This window comes from Pan paniscus, chromosome 6 (genome assembly GCF_029289425.2).
Source record: "Pan paniscus chromosome 6, NHGRI_mPanPan1-v2.0_pri, whole genome shotgun sequence".
Lineage (NCBI taxonomy): Eukaryota > Metazoa > Chordata > Mammalia > Primates > Hominidae > Pan > Pan paniscus.
The window spans coordinates 179,415,836-179,440,581 of record NC_073255.2 but is presented as its reverse complement, the minus strand read 5'-3'; the positions used below and the strand labels follow the sequence as shown (position 1 = coordinate 179,440,581).

The 24,746-nt window shown below is 40.5% G+C and overlaps 1 gene segment (V, D, J or C); it reads right to left on the bottom strand.

Annotated features, from left to right (window-relative positions):
- Positions 1–412: 412 nt before the first annotated feature.
- Positions 413–11,849, bottom strand: LOC117981138 (T cell receptor beta variable 20-1-like). The segment is given in 3 exon segments: positions 413–1,146; positions 1,485–1,674; positions 11,731–11,849. Coding segments are annotated over 2 exon segments (513 nt in total).
- Between the last annotated feature and the right edge of the window lie 12,897 nt (positions 11,850–24,746).

Here is a 24,746-nt window from a genome sequence, read left to right as displayed (position 1 = left end):
CAACTCTGTAGACAAGCCATGTTGTCTGAGGTCTTCCTTCTAGGTACCTCTGCCCCCTCTTCCCCTTGACACCTTTCCCAGGAGCCAGCTCACCAGCACCTTCCCTAGCGATACATTCCGTATGGTGTGTACCTAGGCGTAGAGGATGCTCCCCTCCCTTTGTACCGAGTCTTACTCTGTTCATTCATCAACCGAAACACCATGGAGAACATGATGGCGTTCAACATTTACAGGAAATGTGATAGGATTTTATTTTGGTGGCCTGGTCTAAGGAGGACAGAACACAAATTTGGAGTGAATGCTATTCAATGCTGTTGCTATCCTCCCCTAAGGTAATGTATTCATGCATAACTCTCTACTTGGCTGCCTCTTGGTTATCTTTGTCTTGAGAGCCCAGCATGATGACAAGAAAGCCAGTTGCTGAAGTTTATTATAGGAAATACACAGTGATTATACAACTGTCTTCATATCTACCTCTAGAATTATGTGTAGATCTATTCAAGAATACATGACTAATGTGGCAGAGTCAGGGCAAAATTCCAGGTTTTATAATTTTCAGGGAACTTTCCATGTCCGCCGACCACTTTAGGCCCAACTCTATTGCCATTTCGTGGGTCTCAAACACTACACCTCCTCCATACTCCACACTCACAGTGCTTCTTTTCTTTTTCTCCCCCTCCCCCCGCCCCACCCCCTGCACACACACTCCCAGATGTCTCAGTCAGGAAAGCTGTGGTTTTCCATTCTCCACGCTTCCCCTCTCAGCACTCAGGGGGCCCGCTGGGGCGGAGGGCAGCTGCAGGGGTTCTTGCCGCGGTCTCTGATCCCCTCCTGGCGCTGTGTCTCTAGCACTGCAGATGTAGAAGCTGCTGTCTTCAGGATGGGCACTGGTCACTGTCAGAGTGGACAAGGTCAGGCTTGCATGGTTGATGAGAAACTTGTCCTTCTCGACGCCTTGCTCGTATGTGGCCTTGGAGCCCTCATTGGAAGTTGCCATCAGCATGAGGCTCTGTTTCGGGAACTGACGATACCAAAACATAGTTGTGGCCTGAAAGTCCAGGCAACGGCACTCGATCTTCACAGAGGTTCCACTCTTACAGATAACCCTGCTCGGATGTTGAGAGACGACAGCACCAAGCCCGGAGCCTGCTGAGACAGAAGCCAGAGAGAGAGGAGTGCCCAGTGGGAGCCGAGTCAGACAGGATGCCAGGCAGAGCTGAGCCTCACTCCCTCCCTGTGCTCCCAGCTCCTGGAGAGTCCTGTTTGTTTTGTGCAATCTTCCCGTCATCTCCCTAGGGCCATAATCCCCCATCTCCTCTGACCGGCGGCTTTCACCTTACCCTTTACACCTCTAGAGAGCAGGGCCTCTCCCTCTCCCTTCGATGAGCATAAACAATCCACATTGCAACCCTGCTGGCCACCACTTGACCATGCCAACACACGCACATGCCCACCCAAGCTCCCAGGTAGAAGGAGGCTTATACCTGGCCCCAGAAGCAGCAGAAGCAGCAGCATCTTCCGTGATGGCCTCACACCACCTTCTCTGGGTAGAGTTGTGACCACTGCCTCCATTCACCAGCGAGGAGGGATGACTGATCACAGAATCCCAAGGATGCCCTAGTCTGCCCCCTGGTGGTAATCTTTGCCCATGACTGATGTTACGTCCATCTCTGCCTGTCAAAAAACCATACAGGTCGGGTGAGGTGGCTCACGCCTGTAATTCCAGAACTTTGGGAGTCCGAGGCGGGTGGATCACAAGGTTAGGAGTTCAAGACCAATCTGGCCAACATGGTGAAAACCCATCTCTACTAAAAACACAAAAATTAGCCAGGCGTGGTGGTGGGCACCTGTAATCCCAGCTACTCAGGAGGCTGAGGCAGAGAATTGCTTGAACCCAGGAGGCGGAGGTTGCAATGAGCTGAAATCATGCCACTGCACTCCAGCCTGGGTGACAGAGTGAGACTCCATCTCAAAAGAAAACAAAAAACCCATACATTGCCTAAAGTGGCCTAAAGACTTCCCAATTCAGCTTCCAAATTTATTAAAGATACACTGAGACATAAAGCATTGTAATGACTTAAGTGAGTTTCCTATAAGGAAAGGAGTGTAGGTTTGGGTAATGAATGGCATTGGAGTCTGTTTGCTGCTTCTGTTTCATATCCTCAAAGTAATGACACCAAGACAACTCATAGTTGTTAATCACTAGACCTACAGGTTGGCACTACCATAAATATTGATAAAGCACAGGCCAGTGCCTCGGCTGGAAGTCCAATGTTTCTTCATAATCATGTTGAAGCCACTTCATCATTTTCTAAATGAGATAGTTACCTCATGAGTATCTCATGACAATTTCCCTCATATATAAAGGGACTTAATTCTAAACATTCTAATAATATTTCTCAATTTAGCTTGTATGTTTCTGTGTTAATCACTGTTGAGGTTGTGAGAATAATTAGTTAAATTTATTCTATTGTAATGGAGGTCATACTAAGTACCGGACAGTGAAAATAGTTTCTAGGAGGCATAAGAAATTCTTTGATTTGAACAGGCTGGGATACTTGTTTTAATGGATCGATGTTGGAAATGTGTAGCAATTACAAGGAGCTGGAAAGTTTTTTTGAAAGCCCTATGTTTTCATTTTTATAACAGCCTCCCAATTGTGCTTTCATTTAATATTTAGTTCTGCTTCTCTGGCACAGATAGCTAGAAAAGATAAGATTAAGACTTCGCCCATCATATTATGTTTGTGCAATAGTGAAATCGTTTTATAACAAATATAGCTATTGCATTATGTTAATATTGACATATCTATTAAAGGGCATCTGTATGCTCCTGTGGCTGCATTTTTTATTTCCTGGGTATGTTGGGCCTCATTAAAATGAGGCCACTTCATACTGTAACTTTACTTTTTCTGCAAAGAATAAGTAGGGACAGCTTGCTATGGGTGACCTCTGGTCCAATATTATGATATGTCTGGGAGGGAGTGGCTGGAAGACCTTCAGATCAGAAGAAAATCTTCCTATTTATTTTGAGAAACACTAATTGTCAGGTACAGATGGTCTCATGATGGTTCAATGACTTTTCAACTTTACAATGGTGCAAAAGCAATATGCATTTCAGTGTGCTCCTTGACTTATGATGGGGTTATGTACAGATAAGCTGGATATTGTAAGTTGAATTATGATGTTTTCAATTTGTGCTGGATTTATCAGGATATTACCCCACTGCAAGTCAAGGAGCATCTGGATATTCTTGTGGGGTTTTATCGCCGTGTCAACTTAGCTAAGCAAGGAATATGTTTCAGATAACTTTTTTCCTAGTATGGTTCCGGGTTAGAGTTGATCATGGGGTAAGAAATGCAGGAAGTTTGTAAGGGGAAAGTAAAACAGCTGCTACTGAGTTCTGAAGTCATTACTGGCTCCAGGCAGTGAGGAGTAGCATCAAAAGTGCCAGTGAGTTCCAATTTATGCTGACTTTCCCCTGCTTCACATCCAGCTCTTTATACCGACTGCCAGCCCTGCTGACCAGGAGGGACTGCAGTCCCACCACCAAATTTTCTGAGAACTCACAGGGCTATTGGCCCATAGAGTCTGCCATCTTCAATAGATTCCTACACCAGCCCCTTCAGGGTTCCATGTAGTGCATGGATATACCAGCTTAATGCAAAACTTAATGCAAAGTCCAGTTCATCCACCTTCACCAGAGCTGGTTAGAGTTGTTTTTTCCGACCCTTTTCAAACTTTCACTTATCCATCTTCTCCCCAAATTGTGTCAGGCCTCATTCCTATAATATATTCTTTTGTTCCTTAATGCTCATGGTGGTTTTTCTTCCCTGACACTTCCATTTGTGTTATGGGTTTGCCATAGTCAAAACCATACATTGTCAATAGCTAGTATGTGCTATGACTTTTCATTTTCTGAGACTACTTCAATGCCATCTCTTAAAATTAGTCAATGTGACCAGTTTTCTTCGTGTCTGGGGGACTTCAGTATCCATGAGAACTGTTGGAAAAAGAGGTAGAAGTTAGAGTCAGAGGCCTGGCACCAAAGGGCTGTGGCACAAGAAATCCTTGGTGTTGAGATCTGATAGCCCATAATAGGGCTCTACGTCTTTGCCTGGGATAAATCTACTACTAGGAATCAAAGGCCATGCAGCAGAGAAGCATGCTTAATAGGGCAGACACAGAATATGATGGATCCTCTTTCTGCTCTGAGTTGGTATACTAAAGTTTTGTGCAAAAACAATGACGATTAAAGATGGTGGTTAACACATAGGTAGGTAATTGTAATTAAGTATTGGTAAAATAAAACAATACTTCTAGTTATGATAGATCTAACATTCTGACTATCCAAAATATTGGAAATCATGAAGGGGAACCATAGGTGTTAATTGTTCTAAAGTTCACATAGGCTTCAGGAGAATGGTAAAGATAAGACTAATCTCAGATTTACTTAATATAATTATATAATAAAATGTTACAGTTAACCATCAAAAAATAAAAATGAATTGCGGACTTCTGAAAGGCAAAATAATGAAATGAGAAAAATAGTCAACAAAAATAAGGTCATGCATAAGGGAAGAAGAAACCAAAATGTGAGAAAAATTAATGTACAAAACCAAGCAAGAAACATAACTCAAAACCCAGGAAATCACCTTCTATAGAAAACTATACAGAAATACATTTAAGACAATAGACTGAGGATTCTAGTTCTATAAATCATGGGCTGAAAAAATACACACTGCTTATGAAATACCCACCTGAAGAATAAAAACAACAAAAAGGCTGCATGTAGAAAGGTTGAAAAAGAAATACTAGACAAATACAATCTTAAAAACATGAAATAGTTTTATTGATGTCATCCCAAAAGGACTTCAATGCAAAAAGAGCAGCAGGGAAAAAATAAGAGTACCAAGTAATGACACAAATTCAAATGGCTGTGGTGTGGTATTTGGTCTTCAAAGACACCAGCCTGATGAAACACACTGGCCAGTGGTCACCTTCCCAGGGGTGCCCTGCTCTTGAATCCGAGCTGGCTGGATTGTGGTGGAGGTGTCACTGCATATTTCTCAGGCTGGGCTGTAAGGAGCCTAGTTGACCACATCTGGGTCTCTTGAATGCTCACAGTTAGGGTGGTCAACGACCATGCCAAAACTTTAGCTGCCTAGAGGCCACCATGCTGTGAGACAGCTCATCTAATCACATCAAAAGGCTGTGTACAGAGAGAAATGCTCAGCGGGTCCACAGCTACTGCAGCCATCCCAGGTAACAAACCAACAGGGGCACAAAAAAGCCACCTTGGATATTCAGCCTAGTTGAGTCTTCAGATATCTTCAGCCTCAGTGACTATCTGACAGTGACCATGTGAGCAGCCCTAAGTGAGAACTGTCCAGCTGAGCCCTTCTACAGAATCACAAGAGATAATAATATGTTGTTCTTTTAAATCACTAACTTTTGGAGTGGTTTGTCACACAGCAATAGATCATTGGTCAAGATAATATACTTGCCATTTTAAGTTTTCTAAGTGAGGTATAAAATACATAGACTGCACAAATCTTAAGTGTTCAGCCCAATGAATTTTTGAAATGAATATACTCATGTAATCATCACCCAGATCAAGATATAGAATTTAGAATTCCAAAAGCCTTCCTCATGTCTCCCTCAGAATAAATACATAATGCTACCAAATTTAATCACTATTCTGACCACATACTGTATTATTTTGTGTCTACTATATTTTATTCAATGTTATATTTGAAATATCTGTGTTGGAAATTACATTTGATTTTTTTGTGCTATATTCTATTCTGTTACATAAATGTAACACAATCATTTCTCCATTGCATTGTCAGATGTTGAATATATTCCAATTTGGAGCCATTGGGAATAAAGCTGCTATTGTGGTAGTACCTTTTTCTCACACGTTAAATATCCCTTTCTGCTTCCTAAGAATTCTGGACTATTTCTTCAATTTTTATACAGTTGACAAATTGGTTTTCTGACTTGTCTAATTTACTGTTTGTTATGTTCAATGTGATTTTAAATAGAGCAATTATGTTTATTATGTTAAAGAAATACAGTTCTAGATTAAAATTTTATATAAATTATCTTCCTGTTTAATAGATGCGATGGCCTCTCAAAACTTGCTAAGAAAACATTCAGTGATATTTTACATTTTAAAAATGTCCTGTCTTTCACTTCAGATGATATCTCTCTTACAACCTGGTTGTGGGAATGGAGATTATGATGAAACTTCATAGCTACAGTGTTCTTTTCAGTATTAAGATTACCCTGAAAGAAGCAAATGATTAATAGTTTTACAGTAGAATTTTTGAAGTCTATTTAAGCTCTTATGCCCTGCTTTAATAAATTCCTCAACTGAAAGAAAGGAATTTGTGTCCATTCTAGTCACGGACAAGAAAAAACAAGGAAAAGCAAGATTGTCTGTCTCTTACTGTCTTCCCTTTCATTTTCTTCCTCTCATTGGACAGACGGGCTTTCCCAATCCCATCACCTCTGGAGAATGGCTTGTATACAGGGCATAGATAGCACTATGGGACTGTGTCTTTCCCACCGCCATGAAGGTCCCTGGCTCCATCCTCTGGCTCAGAGAATGACTGATGTGGAGGCATCTGTGAATATGGTCTGAACATTCAAAGTGAAGTAGCTTAGAGCCATCTCATTTCCAGTGTTTTACTTACTACCGTCAGAAAACATTAGTTTCAATGACTGGTTGTAGTTCTCATGATACCATGTTTTAATGTTCTTTAGATCCTATTCAGGGAGAACTGTCTTTTCCATCTCTATGTTTTAGTATTTTGGTTTCTGTGGGACTCTGTGTGAGTCAAACTCCCATAGGCTATGTAGAAGAAGAAATCCAAAGCTAAACACAGAATCCAGGAAATAATTCGAAGAAAATTCGTGGAGCCAAGGCTTGTGTATTCTGGACAGGGACTCATATTTTTCTAAAAATTTCTTATCCCTGGAAAAAGAGGACAATACAGCAGGACAGACTAAGGTTATTTGATGCTTCTGACAATATTTTACAAAAATTTTCAACCAGCAGTTTTAGTTGTATTTGAAGAATAACATAGAAACATCAATTTCCAGAAACGTAATTATATGATCAAATAGACATTTGTAAGTCAACATAAGAAATAACACCACTTACACCACTTACCTTCTAATTCAAGGCATAGGTGGCAGAGCATAAAGAGAGAAAGCATAGAAGACAAGATCACCTGGGAAGTTTTACTCACACCTGTGTGCTTAACTATCACTCAAACATTTCTCTCAAGCCCGACCCTCCCTTCTAAGTGCCAGACCTGCACTTACGGAGCCTCTTGGATGTTTCTACACAGATATCCAATGAAGGAGCACTAGAACAAGAAACTCAGTTTTGTTCAATAACTTGACTCCATTCATTTGTCCAAATTTTCTTCCATTGCCATATTCCGGTGGAGGAGGGAGTGTTGATAATTTTTTTCCTGGTATTATCTCATCACTCTTTCCTTTCATAGTTCCCTTAGCCTGCCTCCCTCTTTTGGTGCTTGCCCATCTGGTGAAATCCTGCTTGCCCATCTGGTGAAATTTGAATAATAACTTTCATCTCAAAATTTGCTTTCTATTTGACGCCCTTCCTGATGTCACCAGACAGAATTGGCTGTGTTACTTCCTATACTACACTAATGTCTCTCATTAAAGCACGCGTCATATGAAATTGTGATTACAGGGTTTGTCTTCTACATCTCTCTTTCCACAGGCTTTTTTATCTTCCTGAAAAAAGGGAAAATTTTCTATTCATTCATTCATTTCTATTCATTCGTTCATCTATTCATCTAGCATTCAGTAAAATAGAAAAAAGGTTGGGGTTGTAAGATTAACTTTTCCTTCTTCTCTGTGTCTCTATGACTCTATATGTATATATCTTATATACAACATATAACATATATATAACATATCTGTATCTATATCATATATAAACATATCTATATCTATATCATATATGACAGGAAACTTCACTCAGCCACTAACTGGCTATACAAAAACTTTTATATAGTTTTTTAAAATAACTATATAAAACTATAAAACAGCCAGGCACGGTGACTCATGCCTGTAATCCCAGCACTTTGGGAGGCCGAGGTGGGTGGATCACCTGAGGTCAGGAGGTCAAGACCATCCTGGCCAACATGGTGAAACCCTGCCTCTACTAAAATACAAAAATTAGCCAGGTGTGGTGGTATGCACCTGTAATTCCAGCTACTTTGGAGGCTGAGGCAGGAAAATTGCTTGAACCTGGGAGGCAGAGATTGCAGTGAGCTGAGATCATGCCACTGCACTGCAGCCTGGGCAACAGAGTGAGACTCCATCTCTAAAAAGTAAATAAATAAAACTACAAAACTATAGTTTAAAAAATGATATATATATATATAGTTATATATATATAAAACTATAGTTTAAAAAACTATATAAAACTATCATTTTAGTCTCATATAAAGTTTTAGTTATATATAAATGTATACATATATAGTTTTAGTTTTATATGCATAGTTTATATAGAGAGTTTTAGTTATATATAGCTTTTTAAACCTACTTAGTGGCTGAGTGGCATTTCCTGCCATCATGGAGTGCAGAGGAGCCCTGCCACCTGGTCGGGGAAGCAGGACTGGGCACATTTATGCACAGAGAGGTGACATCCGTGCTTCACTGTGTCTATACTACTGGCACAGAGATAGAAAGCTGTCGGGTTCTTTTGGGCCGATGTCACAGTGAGAGGAAAGGATTCCTTCTTCTCCCGAGAGACGCTGTACCCTTCAGCTATATCTCCTTTCTGAAATTCATTTACTATCTGTGAGTAGTAGATCAATCTCAGCCCTTGCCCTGGGTCCTGTCGGTACCAGTACATGGCATCGTGGTTCAAATTCTGTTCACAATTCAGGGTCACATTCTGTCCTTCCTTTCTGAACAGGTACTTTGGGGACTGAGTGATTCCACCATCCACGGTGTCTGGAAAAGAAAGAGAGGCATGCCTGAGTACAGCCCAGGGAGGCGCCTGATGCTGCTGTCCCTCGGGGAGGCCTTAGATTTGGAACTTGCAGCACTCCAGATAGGAATTTTCTCCCTGAACCCAGGACTCACTTGCTCCCAGGAGACAAAGGACCACACAGCAGAGCACCTGGTTGCTCATAGTGCAAAGGGGGCCTCCTTGCAGCTCCAAGCACTTGTTGGAAGAGAATGAGAAAAGAGGCTTGGCTCGGGGGCTTCTCCTGGCCTAATGTGCAGAGTTTGTCAGAGGCTGGAATGAAGAGGTGGGAGGTTCCTGGAGATATTCAAGACAGGCTTCCTAATTTTGCAGATGAGGAGACAGGACAGAGAGCAGAGTCATTCGCACCTCCCATAACTCTGCATTGCATCTGTGCTGAGGGGGCTGGCACCCCACGTTTCCGGGCCAGAGTTTCACCCCAATTGGCCCATTGGTTTTTATCTTTCCAGGAACCGTAAGGTTTGGGTTGCTCTAGGGGCGCTGTAGACACTCTGATTATACAAGAATGTGGAATTCATTTATTTTTCCTTTTTTTAAAAAAACATTGAAACATAATATGTGTACCTATTTGTGGGTGCCTGTGGTATTTTGCTACATGCATAGAATGTGTAATGATGAACTCAGAGTATTTAAGAAGTCCATCCCCTGGAGAACTTATCATTGTTTATGCCCTCAGCTCTCTCAGGGAAACTGTGACTCCTGGGGTCTGGCCAGTAGTGCTGTGGCCACTGTGACAACCTGCTGCTTAGCCGTCCTGCTGCACAGAGCCCAGCGCTGCTGTTCCAGGCCCCTCATGCAATCATACCAAGACCTCGCCTTCTTTGACCGCCTTCTAACTGGCTGGTTTCACTCATGTCCTTCTCATTCTGCTACTTGTTTCTTTGCCTTTGTTCAATGTCCTGACTAAATTTTCATTTGGGTTTATTTTCCCTTGGTCATCTTTTATTTTTCATGACTGGGATAACTTTGTCTTTTTCTTTCATGTCCCTCCTGAGTTCAATCAATTTGTTTTTTTTTTTTTGATGTCTTCCCATTTTGGCCATTTGTAGTCTGAGTTTTTAAAGTCCTGGTCTGGTTATGGTCACTTATATCCTCAGCTGCTTCCTTGAGTGTATTTATTTCTGTTTGGAGTGTAGACTTACATTTTCTTCTGACTCATGATTGCTTTTGAGGTGAGGGAACAGGGAACAGAGGTGAGATGTTTTCCTTTGTTGTACGGGTATTACTTTCATCTTGCTCATTTTCGTGTTATTGAGGTGTTTTACAAAATTCCTAGTCTAATGTTCCTTTGGCCATCATTCTAGCAAAATCCAGACTCCTTAGTGAGCTTTGTTTGTTTTCGTAGTGGGGCTGGTTGTGGGTCCTCTTGATTTGTGATTTCCTTTTGTTTTGCAGAATTCTCAGTTTTCCCCTTTTTCCTCTTTTTCTCCTCACTATTGAATTGCCAGAAGACCCTCTTTCTTCCTCTTTGCCTTTTTTTCCCCTCCCTGTAAAGCACTACCTTTGGAAGACTGTTTCTTTAAATTACATGTCTGGTGCTTTAAATGGCATGAAGTTTGGAATCCATCTTCTCTGCAGCCTTGCTGGGGTCTCAGGGTTGGTCTTTTTCTGGAAATCTCTCTGGATCTTTCTCAGGCTCCCCAGCCGGTGTCCCTCTTCTGTCTTCCTGGAAGATTTTCTGGGTTTTTCTCCTTTTGGGTAAAGTGAGGGAGGGGCAGGAGTACATTAAATGATTTTAGAAAATCAAAGGGCAAAAACTGCAGTGGAATCATATGGTTTATACTCCAAGCTGGTGAGGCTGGACTTAGTCTGCGCATATATTTGAAATGACTTTGCTTTTGTCTGCCTTTTGATTTTATGAAATTGTTTCATCAAAGCAAATTATAACAAATCTTTTTCTGTAGGTGGCCTATATCTGTTGAGTGATGAGAATAAAAACAAACATTAAGACAAAAAGTTCAGGTGACACATTTCTAATGAACAATATCTGTGGGCCAGACCTTTTCCCTAAATTCTAGACAAATTTATCCAACTCTATTTCCATCATCTCTCAGATGTTCTATAATTTTATAGCAGGAATTCTTGAACCTAGCATCCGTAAAAACCTGCACAGGTACTCGGCAAGGAACAGAACAAGGATTATGCGTAAAAGAATGCAAAGCAGCATGATGTGAGATAAAAATCATAACCCTTTGAGCCAAATGCTTTTTGCCACCTACTAGGTTTCCTTCTCCCTTCCCTTCCCTTCCTCCCCTCCCCTCCCCTCCCCTCCCTTCCCCTCCCTTCCCTTCTCCTCCTCTCCCCTCCCTTCCCCTTTCTTCCCCCATCTCTCTGTCTCTTTCTTTCTAAAAATTAACTCCTAGAACCATAATTTCTCTTGGTGAAAATGAAGAAAGCACTTCCTTTGCTTGTGTGTCTTGGTGATTAAATAAAATTATTGATGTAAAGCATGAAATATAGAACTTGACATACAGTGTGGAGTAAAAAACAGAGTTACACTGCTAAGTGTTTTGAAACTGACAAATTAAGTCAATGTTGAAACTGAAAAATTATGTCTAGTTCTTAAAAATCTTTATGTTCTTTGGATGACAGAGTCTTAGTTTCTGAGCGTAGCCTGGGATGTTTCATGCTATTCCTACAATCCTCCCCTATTTCCACCCTCAACTTGCAGAATACCGTAGAGCTGACCTGTTCACTGTACAGGTAACGTGTTTCCCTTCCTGGCCCACCGCTGTTTCCAAGGCAGGTCTGGAGGATGTTTGTGGACTGAGAGGATGTGGCTCTGCATCAATGTGGGTGGTGAGCTGGCACAGAAATAAGCTGCCGAATCTCCTCGCACTGCCTGCTGGATCCTCAGGATGCTGGGGCCCTCTTTGGGAAATTCAGCAGAAAATCGTTCCTTTGGCATTCCTGACTCATCTATGATATTTTCTTTCTGGAGATAAACCATGAATTTCAGACCTTCCTCTGGGAGCTGCCGATACCAGTAAACATGATTGTGTCCTTTCACTGGGCTGCATCTCAGTCTTGCCTCCTGTCCCCTCCTCCTGACCAGGTGTCTTGGGTTCTGCATGACGCCGGCATTTGAGAGACCTCAGAGGAGAAGAGACTGCATGAGACAGAGTTGTAATGGCAGAAGGATGAATGTCTTACAGTGAAGGAGCCTGTTTGAAGTCTCCTGCGTTCATTTAAAAACTCACATGAATTTTGCTTTTTACTCCATAATGCAATTATTTGTTTTCATATAAATGTCAATACCTTTCACAAAATATTTGGTCAACACAGAGGTCCAGGGTATATTTGAGAATCTGCTGTAGAGCCCAAAACAAAGCCCAGTGATGGTGATCCTTTAGCTGAAAACTCACCTGCCCCCAGAAGACAGATGACCGCACAGCAGAGGACTCTGGTGTCCATAGCAGAGTTGGCCATGGAGGGAGCCCACAGGCAGGGCAAAGGCACTTGCTGCAGCACGTCGGGGAACCAGACCTCACAGCTGCCTCCTACAAGATGCATCTTCCTGTGAGGTCACCATTTCCAGTGGGTCCTATGGTTTCGAGAACCAATCTTATATGTCAGTTAAATGGTAGATCTTTTGTTCTGACCTATACACACAACCTAGCTTAGTATGTGTTTGTGAGGTTAGTGTTGTGAAGTAAGCACCTCTATTACTCGTTCTTTTTTTTCCCTCTTCACCTTTTTTTTTTTTTTTTTCAAGACTGGATCTAGCTCCGCTGCCCAGGCTGGAGTGCAGCAGTGCAATCATATCTCATTACAGCCTCAATCTCCTAGGATCAGTCAAGTGAGTCCTTCATCTCAGCCTCCTAAGTAGCTAGGACTACAGGCCACCATACCCAGATAATGTTATTCATTTTTTTCATAAATGGGGTCTTGCTGTTTGCCCAGGCTGGTCCCAAATTCCTGGGCTCAAGCAATCCTCCCCACCTCAGCCTCCCAAGTAGATGATCTCTCCACTATTCTTATTTTTTGTTCCTTTATTTTCCTTTTATTGGCTTATATAATCTTTCTATTTTCTGGCTGTTGCTGAGTAGAGGTATTGACAAGAGGTGATATATAGATGCACCCATTAAGAGACAGGGAAGTGGACACCAACATTGCTGGAGGGAAAATTCGAGATAGAAAATGATTTCACATTGTCTCAGTTTGCTTTTTCACTCCCACACCTCAGCTAAGGGATGGCTTCAAGCATTTTCAGGGAACTTTAAGATTTGTAATTCACTTTTGTCACCTTCACTTATTCCACTTGAATTTTCAATATAAGTGATTCAAAGAACAAACTCTAAAAAGACTTCCCCCTCTGACCTCAGGTCCCGTTATTCTGCATACCTATCTGTATCATTCTCTGTAGTCATGCATGGGATGCCTGTGTTTGAGAGATCTTCCTTCCTCCCTTTTTATTTTTTATTTATTTATTTGAGACAGAGTCTCACTCTGTCACCCAGGCTGGAGTGCAGTGGCGCGATCTCGGCTCACTGCAAGCTCCACCTCCCGGGTTCACGCCATTCTCCTACCTCAGCCTCCCAAGTAGCTGGGACTACAGGCGCCCGCCACCACGCCTGGCTAATTTTTTGTATTTTTAGTAGAGACGGGGTTTCATCGTGTTAGCCAGGATGGTCTCGATCTCCTGACCTCATGATCTGCCCGCCTTGGCCTCCCAAAGTGCTGGGATTACAGGCGTGAGCCACTGCGCCCAGCCCCTTCCTCCCATTTTTCTGTCCTTTCTCATCCTGCAGCATTGAATAAAAATTATGTGAAAGTCTACTTTGTTCCAGGAGTAGTGAAAGAAAGATACAGGAAACAAGGCACAATCTCACTCCATTGGATAGGCACCCCAGAGGGGTTAGGTGTATGACTTGCACCTCTAGGACCCTCCACACTTTGAATAATAAATAAGATCATGTTAACATTTAGTGTCCAAATAATAGTGACTCATGGTCTTACTCATATCAGGATCCTAGAGATCCAAAAATATAGTCTTTATTCTGATGTTGGAGCTGTAATTTTGAATATTTTCATGTTGAGTGTTGACATTTTCTTTAAAATTGAAATATAATTTACATACCATAATATCCACCCTTTCAAATATATAATTAAGTGGTTTTTAGTATATTCACAAAGCTGTAACCGTCACCATGAATTCCAGAATATTTCTATCACCCCAGAAAGAAATTCTTTATCATTAGATGTCATTTCACTTTTATTCCTTCCCACAGCCCATGGCAATCATTAATATATTTTCTGTCTTTAAGAATTTGCCTATTTTAGACTTTGTTTTTGTTGTTGGAGACTGAGTCTTGCTCTATTGCCAGGCTGGAGTGCAGTGGTGCGATCTCGGCTCACTGCAACCTCTGCCTCCCGGGTTCAAGTGATTCTTCTGCCTCAGCCTCCTGAGTAGCTGGGACTACAAGCGCGCACCACTACAAGCTAATTTTTGTATTTTTAGTATAGACGGGGTTTCACCATGTTGGCCAGGATGGTCTCGATCTCTTGACCTCATGATCCGCCTGCCTCAGCCACCCAAAGTGCTGGGATTACAGGCGTGAGTCACTGCACCCGGTCTATTCTAGACATTTTATATAAATGAAGTCCAACAATATGTGCCCCTTTGTGCCTGCCTTCTTCACTTTATATAGCTTTTCAATGTTCATCCATGGTATAGCATGTATCAGTGCTTTGTTCCTTTTTATCACCAGTTTTATTTTATAAATAAAACCTATTTAGTTAATCCACTCATCAATTGATGGATATTTCCACTTTTTGAGTAATATGAATAATACTGTTTGAAGTGTGTGTATAAATTTTTTACGTGAACATATTTTTTATTGTCTGAGGGGTATACCGAGGAGAGGGATGGCTGGGTTACATGGTCATTCTATGTTTAACTTTTGAGTAACTGCTGGACTGTTTTACACAGTGGCACCAGCAATTCTTGAGGGTCCCAATTTCCTCACATCTATGCCTACACCTGTTATTGTCTGAGTATCTTTATTACAGCCTACTGGGTGTGAAGTGGTATCTCATTGTGATTTTGATTTGCATTTCACTAATGACTAATGATGCTGAGCATCTTTCATGTATTTTTTGGCCATTTGCAGATCTTCTTTGGAGACATGTTTAGATCCTTTCTCATTTTTAAATTAGGTTATTTGTCTTTTTATTATTGAGTTGTAAGAGTTCTTTATATATCCTTGATGCAATTCCCTGTGAGATATATGATTTGCAAGTATATATCCATTTTGGGGTTGTCTTTCTTGAAAGTGTCCTTTGAAGCACAGACTTTAAAAAATGTTATTAAGTCAAATTTATCTTTTTCTTTGGTTGCCTGTGTTTTGAGTTTCATATTTAAGAAGTCACTGCCTACTCTGAAGGATAAGTCCCTGGATGGCCTTGGCAATGCGGATCTCCCTTTTCTCTTTTATAGTTCTTAAGAATAACTGTAGGATGTGCTAGCAATACCACATCCTGTGATAATGAGGAACTGGCAGGAAAATCCTGGCCTCTGTTCTTGTCTCTCCTGGAACAGGATGTCCCGCAGTGCTTTAACCCATTAAATGTAGCCCCTGGGTTTAAAACCCAGGACAGAGTGCACTTTCAGAGCCACTCAGCTGCAATGCAACATGAGGCATATGCAGGCAAGATTCTATCCATCCTGGGTAGTTTTTCTGAGCCTTGAGAGACAAACTCGCCATGAATCCTAAGCTTCTACTGTCCTTTGCTGCCTGTCTGTGAGTAATAAAGTTGCTTTGCTCAACTTGTTATATGAATCAGGCAAGTGATGGAAATTGCAGTTCAAGATGCAGTGGGCTGAAGTGGTGGTTGGCATGGTGATGACCTCCACTATCCTTCATGCATTTCTCCCTGGAAAATTAACACAATCCCCTGGAATTAGTAACAGTGCACAGCGAATCTGCTTCACGTATACCTGTTAGAATAGGTAGGCAGATATGAAGAGGGCACGAGAGACCCCCTCTCCCCCCTCCCCCCGACCCCCACCACACACACTCCAGAATGTCAGGTGATCATCAGGTGATGGTCAGGTGGTTGTTAAACTGTCTCTCAAAGATGATAATTAGTCACAACCAGCATCCGGGAAAGACAGTTTCCACATAGATAAAAAAACATCTGGAGCTTGTGATCAGCAGCTTCCCGATAAGATCTCTGGAGTTGGGCGAGTGGGCTCAAGCATGTGCACAGAGGCTAAATGACGGAGTTTAACTAACATATGACTGTAGGAACACCCCACTGGTAAGGGAAAAATGCCTCAAGTGAGCATGGGCGCAACTCCAGTAAGAACACTACATGAGCAGCCCCTCCCAAGTGCTGGCAGGCCACTGAGCACACAGACAGCTTGCCCCAAGGTGAAAACATCAAGGGAGGAGAAACACAAACCCTAGAACCATGGTGATGTGTAAAACCCTAAGTCAAGGGCTGAACAGGGCCCTTAGGTCTCTCAGGTCGCCCGCTTGGCCCTCTTCCAAGTATACTTTGCTTCCTTTTACTACTACTTTAAAACTTGCCTGGGTCTTTTCCTCTGCCTTAAACTTCTTTCTGCCCCTTGGCCAAATTCTCTCCTCCTAGGAGCTAGAATTGAGTTTACTGCAGACCCATATGGATTTTGCTGCTGGTTACATACACACCAAGGTCACAAAGATGTATACCTATGCCTTCTTCCAAGAGTTTTAGCTTCTACATTTAGGTCTTTAATTCATTTTGAGTTATTTTTTGTTTATGGTATGAGACAAGATACAACTTCACTCTTTTACACATACATACACAGTTTTCCTGGTACCATTTACCATTCTTTCCTCATTGAATGGTCTTGGCTGGCACTCTTGTCTAAAATTAATTGCCCATAAATTTATGAATTTATTTGAGGGTTCTCAATTCTATTCCATTGATCTATATGTTTATCCTGTTCCAGAACCATACTGTTTTGAATAATGTAGTTTAGTAATAAGCTTTGAAATTGTGAAGTGTGAGTTGCCCAACATTTTTTCTACTTTTACAACATTGTTTTGGCTGATCTCGGTACTTGGGACTTCCATATGAATTTTTACTTTGGTTTATCAATTTCCAAAAAAAATACAACTAGAATTTTGAAATTTTGACAGAGATGAATCTATAAATCAATTTGGGGAGTGTTGCGACTTGACAATGTTAAGTCCTCCAATCCATGAACATGGAGTATCTTTCTATTAGGTCTTTAATTTCAACAATATTTTGCACCTTTCAGCCCACAAGTCTTTTCTGTTTTTTTTTGTTTAATTTATGCCAAGATATTTTATTATTTTGTTGGAAGTATACACATAATTCTGCTCTTAATTTCATTTTCATATCATTGCTAACATATAGACATACAATAGAACTTTTGGTATTAATCTTTTATTCTGCACCTTGCTGAACTTGCCTATTAAATCTAGTGGAGTTGTGTGTGTACATGTGTATGTGTGTGAGAATTCATATTTTCTATATACAAGATTATGTCGTGTCAACTGTAGTTAGAGATTGTTTTATATCTTCCTTTCTAGTCTGATTGTCTCTTATTTTCTTAAAATGACTAATTTCCCTGGCTAGAATGAGGTTGTTGCAGGTTGACTTTTTTTCTTTCAGTACTTTAAAAATGATGCTTTTCTATTTTTTTCCACTGGATATCCCAGAAAAAAAAATTGTGCATACTTTGCCTAGACTTACCTGCTCCCAAGAGACAAAAGCTTTATGGAAGAATTTCCACTCATCCATTACAGAGTGTGGCAGAGAATGCACACCTGCAACTTCAGGTACCAACTTTGAGAACGGTGAGAAACCATGCTGAACTTGGAGTTCTGCATGGATTCACATGCAGATTTTGTTTATTCTATTAAATGACAGAAGCCATAGATGAATGGAATGGTTCCAGGCTTAGATGAAGATCTGTTCTAAATTTTAAAATTTTAGATTCTCTACGGTCTAATTTTAAGCTACTTTTCTTAGTGTGTGTGTGTGTGTGTGTGTGTGCCTGTGTGTGTGTGTGTGTGTCTGCGTGTAAGCCCTGAAGTATAAGGCAGCAGTGAGTGAGGTCACTGGTCATAGAATGAGCAGATACTGAGTTTGTTTTGATTATAAGGATAGATGTGAGGATATCTCAAATGTGCCACAATTTCAAAATGACCCCATTTGAATTTGTATGTCTTCTTTATTGAATATTCTCTTTCATCTGTGTTCCCTGGATTTGTTGGCCATATTTTTATTCTTGAAATCCAAGGGTCACCTTAATCCCTCTAATCTCCCTCACTTTTTACAGCAGACAGTGTTAAAATTTTGTTCATTCTATATCCCAAGGGTTTATTCTCCTCTTTCAAATTCTGTTCCTGTCGTTTCAGTTCAAAGCCTCATAATTTCTTGTCTAGGCTATTCCAATAGTTAACTTTTTCTTTAAGAAATTTATTTTATTGTTTGTGCTATGAGACTTACCCTGCTAACACATTTTTAAGTGTATAATACAGTATTGTTAGCTATAGGTTAAATGTGCTAGCTTTTTTCTTTCCCATTTTAACATCCCTCCATTTAGTTGCTTTTGACAACTTTGTCTAATATATAGATGACTTAATTATTTTCTGGCTCAATAATATGAAAAGATCATTTTTGAAATCAAAAGAAAATTTAAAATCTTTGGATTCTCTATGGCTTAATTTTAAGCTACTTTTCTTGACTTCACCCCTAATGATATTACACTGTGCTCTGGTTTTGCTGAGCCCATGTGTGCCTTCCCACTTCAGTGACTGTCCTGCTCCCCACTCTGCCTAAACCTTCATTTTCTAATTCCAATATCATTGGAAGAATCATTCAAAGTTGCTTTAAAACATTCTTTTCTGCCAATATTCTTGGTTTTCACCTCTAACTCTGAGCAAATGGAGCACTTTCTTTATGTCTATCTTATGGGATTTCCCTCAGCCTCTACCACTTCTGTTTAAATGTATGTGCATGTGTGTGTGTGTATGTGTGTGAGTGTATCTGTCTGTCTTTCTTCCCACTAAATGGTATGTTCCTAGAAGGGAAAGTCTTATTCTTCTTTGTGTTGTTAATAACATTTATCATAGTCCCTGATGTGGAGGAGCTATTATTTAATAACTCTCTAAATTAATTAAATTTCCCATTAGTCAAGATTGAGTTTATCCTCCCTAAAATTTCTAAGCAAGTTAACCACAAAAAATACAAATCATTTTTCTCTCTTTCCTGCTTCATCATTCTTCCTTTAGCTGAGAAGTTACTTGAGTGCTTATAATATAATTGCACGCGTCTGGGGCTACTGGGTCTTCTCAAGAGCTCTAAGATTGATATGTACACCTGTTCTACTAGATAACTGAAGCCAGGATAATTTCCTATTGCAACCAGGTGATTGCATCACTCTGAGTAGCTGGTATTGTAGGGGTAACTTGCAGAGTCATTTTAGGCAGCAGATATTTTGCTGTGAATAAATGTATTAGCCTCAGGCAGACTGACTACAAATCCTTGGAAATTACTTTTTCTGATTAATCATTTTACTCTAAGCAGCTATAAGCAAGCTGTGGCCCCATCTCTAGATTTATCAATACCACAATATGAGACATTCCTCAATGTCTTCCCAAACTTGTCTCATTCTCAACTTCTGATTGGATATTGTCATTTCTAGGTGACTGAAAGTGAAAAAAAGACAAGAACTGAGGAAAGGGCAAAAGAGCGAGCCTAATGATGCAGCCATCAGTGAAAAACTTCAAGCCAGGTCCCAGAACATCTGAAACTGGAATGCCCCACCTGCTCCCAGTAGAAAAGGCCGCGTAACAAAGAATCTGGGGCCTAGGGCAGGACCAGTAGGTATGTCCCATAAATAAGGGAGAGAGCTTATGTCTGTCTCTCTGTGGTTTCTCCACCACAACCCAAATAGCCTGGCACATCACAGTCCCTACATTAGCTCCTCCCTGTCAAGAAACCCTACCTCCTGTGCAGCCTAAGTCAGATGTCAGAAATAGTCAGGCCGGGCGCGGTGGCTCACGCCTGTAATCCCAGCACTTTGGGAGGCCGAGGTGGGCGGATCACGAGGTCAGGAGATCGAGACCATCCTGGTTAACACGGTGAAACCCAGTCTCTACTAAAAGTACATAAAATTAGCCGGGCATGGTAGTGGGCGCCTGTAGTCCCAGCTACTCGGGAGGCTGAGGCAGGAGAATGGCGTAAACCCGGGAGGCGGAGCTTGCAGTGAGCCGAGATCGTGCCACTGCACTCCATCCAGCCTGGGAGACAGAGCGGCACTCCGTCTCAAAAGAAAAGAAAAGAAAAGAAAAGAAAAGAAAAGAAAAGAAAAGAAAAGAAATAGTCAAAACAGCCTCTCCACTAAATCCTAAGTATCTGAAGCTAGGTCTTAAGCATTGGCACTTTGTGTCTACTCATCATCAATCAAAATATCTATGGCAGGTCACCATGGCAACTGTTCAATCTCATGCCAACCTTCCCAAGTGTCAAAATTTCTGCTTAGCCACAAGCAATGACACTAGCATTTGCCTACAGTATTGACAAGTTTGGTGGCCACTGTATAGCAAGAAGACATAATGTGCTGTGTTCAGACCTCTGGGAACTGTTCTTGTTCTTGTCTTTCTCCACATAATTTGTAGTTTGTCTTCCCGCAGTATTTCTGTACCTTTCAGCTTCCTATTTTCAACTTCCATTAGTCATCCTTTAGCTGTCGTGCCCCTGGGCTTTTTCTCTCTGCTTGTTCTAGTTCCTTTCTCATTCTTTAAAAAAAAAAAAAAAAAAAAAAGGATATATATGTATATATACACACACACACACACATTTTTTTTTTAATTTTTTTTGTTGTTGTTGTTTTTGAGAGGGAGTCTCACTCTGTCGCCTAGGCTGGAGTGCAGTGGCATGATCCTCAGCTCACTGCAAGCTCCGCCTCCTGGGTTAATGCCATTCTCCTGCCTCAGCCTCCCGAGTAGCTGGGACTACCGGCGCCCGCCGCTACGCCCGACTAATTTTTTGTATTTTTTAGTAGAGATGGGGTTTCACCATGTTAGCCAGGATGGTCTTGATTTCCCGACCTCGTGATCCGCCCGCCTCAGCCTCCCAAAGTGCTGGGATTACAGGCGTGAGCCACCGCACCCAGCCTTAAAATATATATATTTTTTAATTTTTATTCTTTTTTGAAAATTTCTTATTTTTTTTTTTAATTTTTAGAGACAGGGTCTCATTCTGTTACCCAGCCTGGAGTTCGGTGGCATGACCATATCTCACTACAGCCTCGAACTCCTGGGATCAAGCAACCCTCCTGCCTCAGTTTCCCAAGTAGCTAGAACTATAGGTGTCAGCCAGTGCACCCAGCCCTTTGCCATTCTTAATTCAACATGATGATAGAAGAGCAAATCGAATTAAATAAAATCCCTGATTACAAAAGCCAGCTCTACAATCGGCTTAGTGTACATCCTGCACTTACCCTCCTTAAACTTCAATTTCTTTGTTAGTAAAACAGGGATAAATAACATAATTTTGGGTTGCTGGTATGGATGAAATGAAATACCATATGTGAAATATCTAGCATGGTACTTCACGTATAGCAATATCCTGCCTAGTTTTTTCTCCCTCTTAAAGCCCATACCACCTCTAATGAATATTACAATATGTTCTTCTAGGAGATTATTGAGCTGATTTAACATAACTGTTGTGATGATACGCTACGTTTGCTTAGAAAGAAATTAAGGTCATTCTTGTAATTTTACTAGAAAAAAAGTTATTGCTTCATTTCCAATCTTTGCCATGAAACATACTCACAGTTGTGAGACATTGGACAAATTATTACTCTTTCTGAGCCTATAAAATTGGGGATAATAACACCTACACGAATAGTTCTCTTATTCACAATTAAGGGAACAAGTCCCATGTAGCATATGGTCACAGTATCAGCATATGTTGACCACATATGGTAATTTTGACATTTATGCTGATATTGTCTGGCACGGCTGGGTTGACTGAAGCAGAATGACATCTCTGCACAGATCTCTTTCCTCTTGGATGGAACAAGCAAGAGAAATGCACACTCGTTGTTTGTAGGAGATTTGGAAGGTATCGCACAGTATCTGGGGGTAATGACAGAATAACCAGTCATGGAGTTGCTTCTGTCAGTGGTCCAGTAAGAGCCAAACCGTGAAACTCAACAAAAAGCTGAAGCACAGCAATCCTAAATAATAACACCTCATAATAGTAGGCCAAACCTATGTATACTAGCGTTTGAGTTTTAGGCACCACACTAGGGATTTTCATGAATTATCTTATTTAACCCAATACTATCAGGTAGGTATTATTATTATTATTATTATTATTATTGAGACAGAATTTCACTCTTGTCATCCAGGATGGAGTGCAATAGTGCAATCTTGGCTCACCACAACCTCCGCTTCCCGAGTTCAAGAGATTCTCCTGTCTCAGCCTCCTGAGTAGCTGGGATTACAGGTATGTGCCACCACTCCCAGCTAATTTTGTATTTTTAGTCGAGACAGGGTTTCTCCATGTTGGTCAGGCTGGTCTCGAACTCCCAACCTGGGATGATCCACCCACCTTGGCCTCCCAAAATGCTGGGATTTACAGGCATGAGCCACTGTGCTCAGCCTCAGGTAGGTACTATTATTTTCATTTTAGAGGTGAGGAAGTGAGGCATAGAGAGGTTCACAGTCTTGCTCATGTTCACGTAGTATTTGAGCAGAGGAGCCAGAATTGTGGTCTGCATTGTTTGATTCCAGAGCCTACACTTTTAACTATCACCTTCTAGTGACCCATGGCAGGCAGCATCACATACCTGGGTGGGCAGTGGACATTTGAACGTCTTCTTGCGGCATCCAGGATGAGACTTAATGCTGTGAACACAGATAGTTCCTTTGAGAGAAAGGTATTTCTTTAATCATGAGTAAGTAGGGGTCAAAGACTATACCTATCAGACAGAAGTCACATTGTCCAAGACATTAGGTGGAAGATCACTAATCTTGTTATATATTACGCATGTTGAAGGGACATTTTTATTATGTATGGAAAATATATAACATTTTTTATTATTTATGAAAATATATGTGAAACATATAAAACATGCCAAGGTGGACACGAAAGATGTTTCTATAATTCTGAGGATTTCCAAGGCAGTCAATAAAGATGCCTTCATTAAGGGAGTTATCACTGAATAGGGAAATATTTTAAGAGACCAAACAGAAGGCACAAGTTGGGAAAGAATCAAGTAAGAGAGACAGAAAGAAAATTTGGTTCAAATGATGGGCACTGGCGGAAGGGGAGAGAGAAAGGGGCTGGCCTTGTTATGAAAGCCCATCTGGGAAGAGCAGGAGCTCAAATGCTCAGAGAACCTGGAAACATACAATTAAAGCATGAAAATAAAACAACAAATTACTCAGTAAACTGTAGAGTGTTAAATGAACATGAGGTATTTTTACAGCCAATGACATTGTTGGCAGGGTGCGCAGGAGACTAGAGAGAAGAGGGTGGATTTCTCCGGAAGGCCAATAAATGTATAACAATTCTTTTATCCTATTTCACTTTTATTACTTATTTTACCCCGTTGTCACTGGCATGTGGTGACATTTATGTATTAGTAGATGAATGAGGGAAAGTCAATGTTGCTTGGTTTTCTTCACAGAGAAAATAGGTCTGGAAATATCCTGGTAGGTTTATTAGCAGGTAGGAATTGGGAAACGTTGGAACACATTGAGAGGCAGTGGGTGCTGGGCAGACAGTGACAGAAGCACTACGAAGACCAAGCTGAGTTTTTAAGTTGAGGCTTCATACACCACATATCGCTAATACAAACTGTAAGTAGGGCTGAGATATATTTAAATAGTAAAATGACAAAAAGCAGACCAACGCTATAGCTTCGTGTTTGTTTATTCTATAATTTAAAAAATCTATTTCATTAAACCGAAACAAAGAAATGAAGGTACTGCAACATTAATAAACAATTTACTTTCAACAGAGATGCTATCATTTGTGTCATTATCTACAATGACCGTATAGTTTAATGTTCAAATTGAGACACTTTTGTATGTGAAAGAGGATACTATTAATTATGACAGAACAACAAGACTAATCCGGGATTGTGTGGTAAATCATGACTGCGCGGTAAATAAATCATGACGTCCTCTCCCCAGACTTTCTAACACGTTCCTTTACTGCCATCTAGCAGCAGTGGAGGGGATTGCAGGAAATGTATAATACTTTCACAAACCACATTTCAAATTAGCTTCAAAGTTATGGTATATAGGGGTGATCCATAATGTCCCTTGCAATCAGATGGTCTCTGGATCTGTGTTATCTGCATATGTAATTATGTTCATATTTTCCAGCTGGTAGTGATGTCTTCCATCGCAACCCTGATTGTCACATGTGTAAAATAGCTGTAGATAAATAGATAAATATTATAAATACATATATTTATATATTATTTATATATAATAATATATAAATACATATATTTATATATTAATACTTATATAAGTATTATAAGTATTAATACTTATATAAGTATATATACTTATATAAGTATATATACTTATAATAAATATATAAGTATTAATATATATGTATTTATATTTTTATATGTAAATATAAAAATGTATAAAATACATTTATATATAAGTATTTATATATACTTATGTATAAAATGTATTTTTTATATTTGT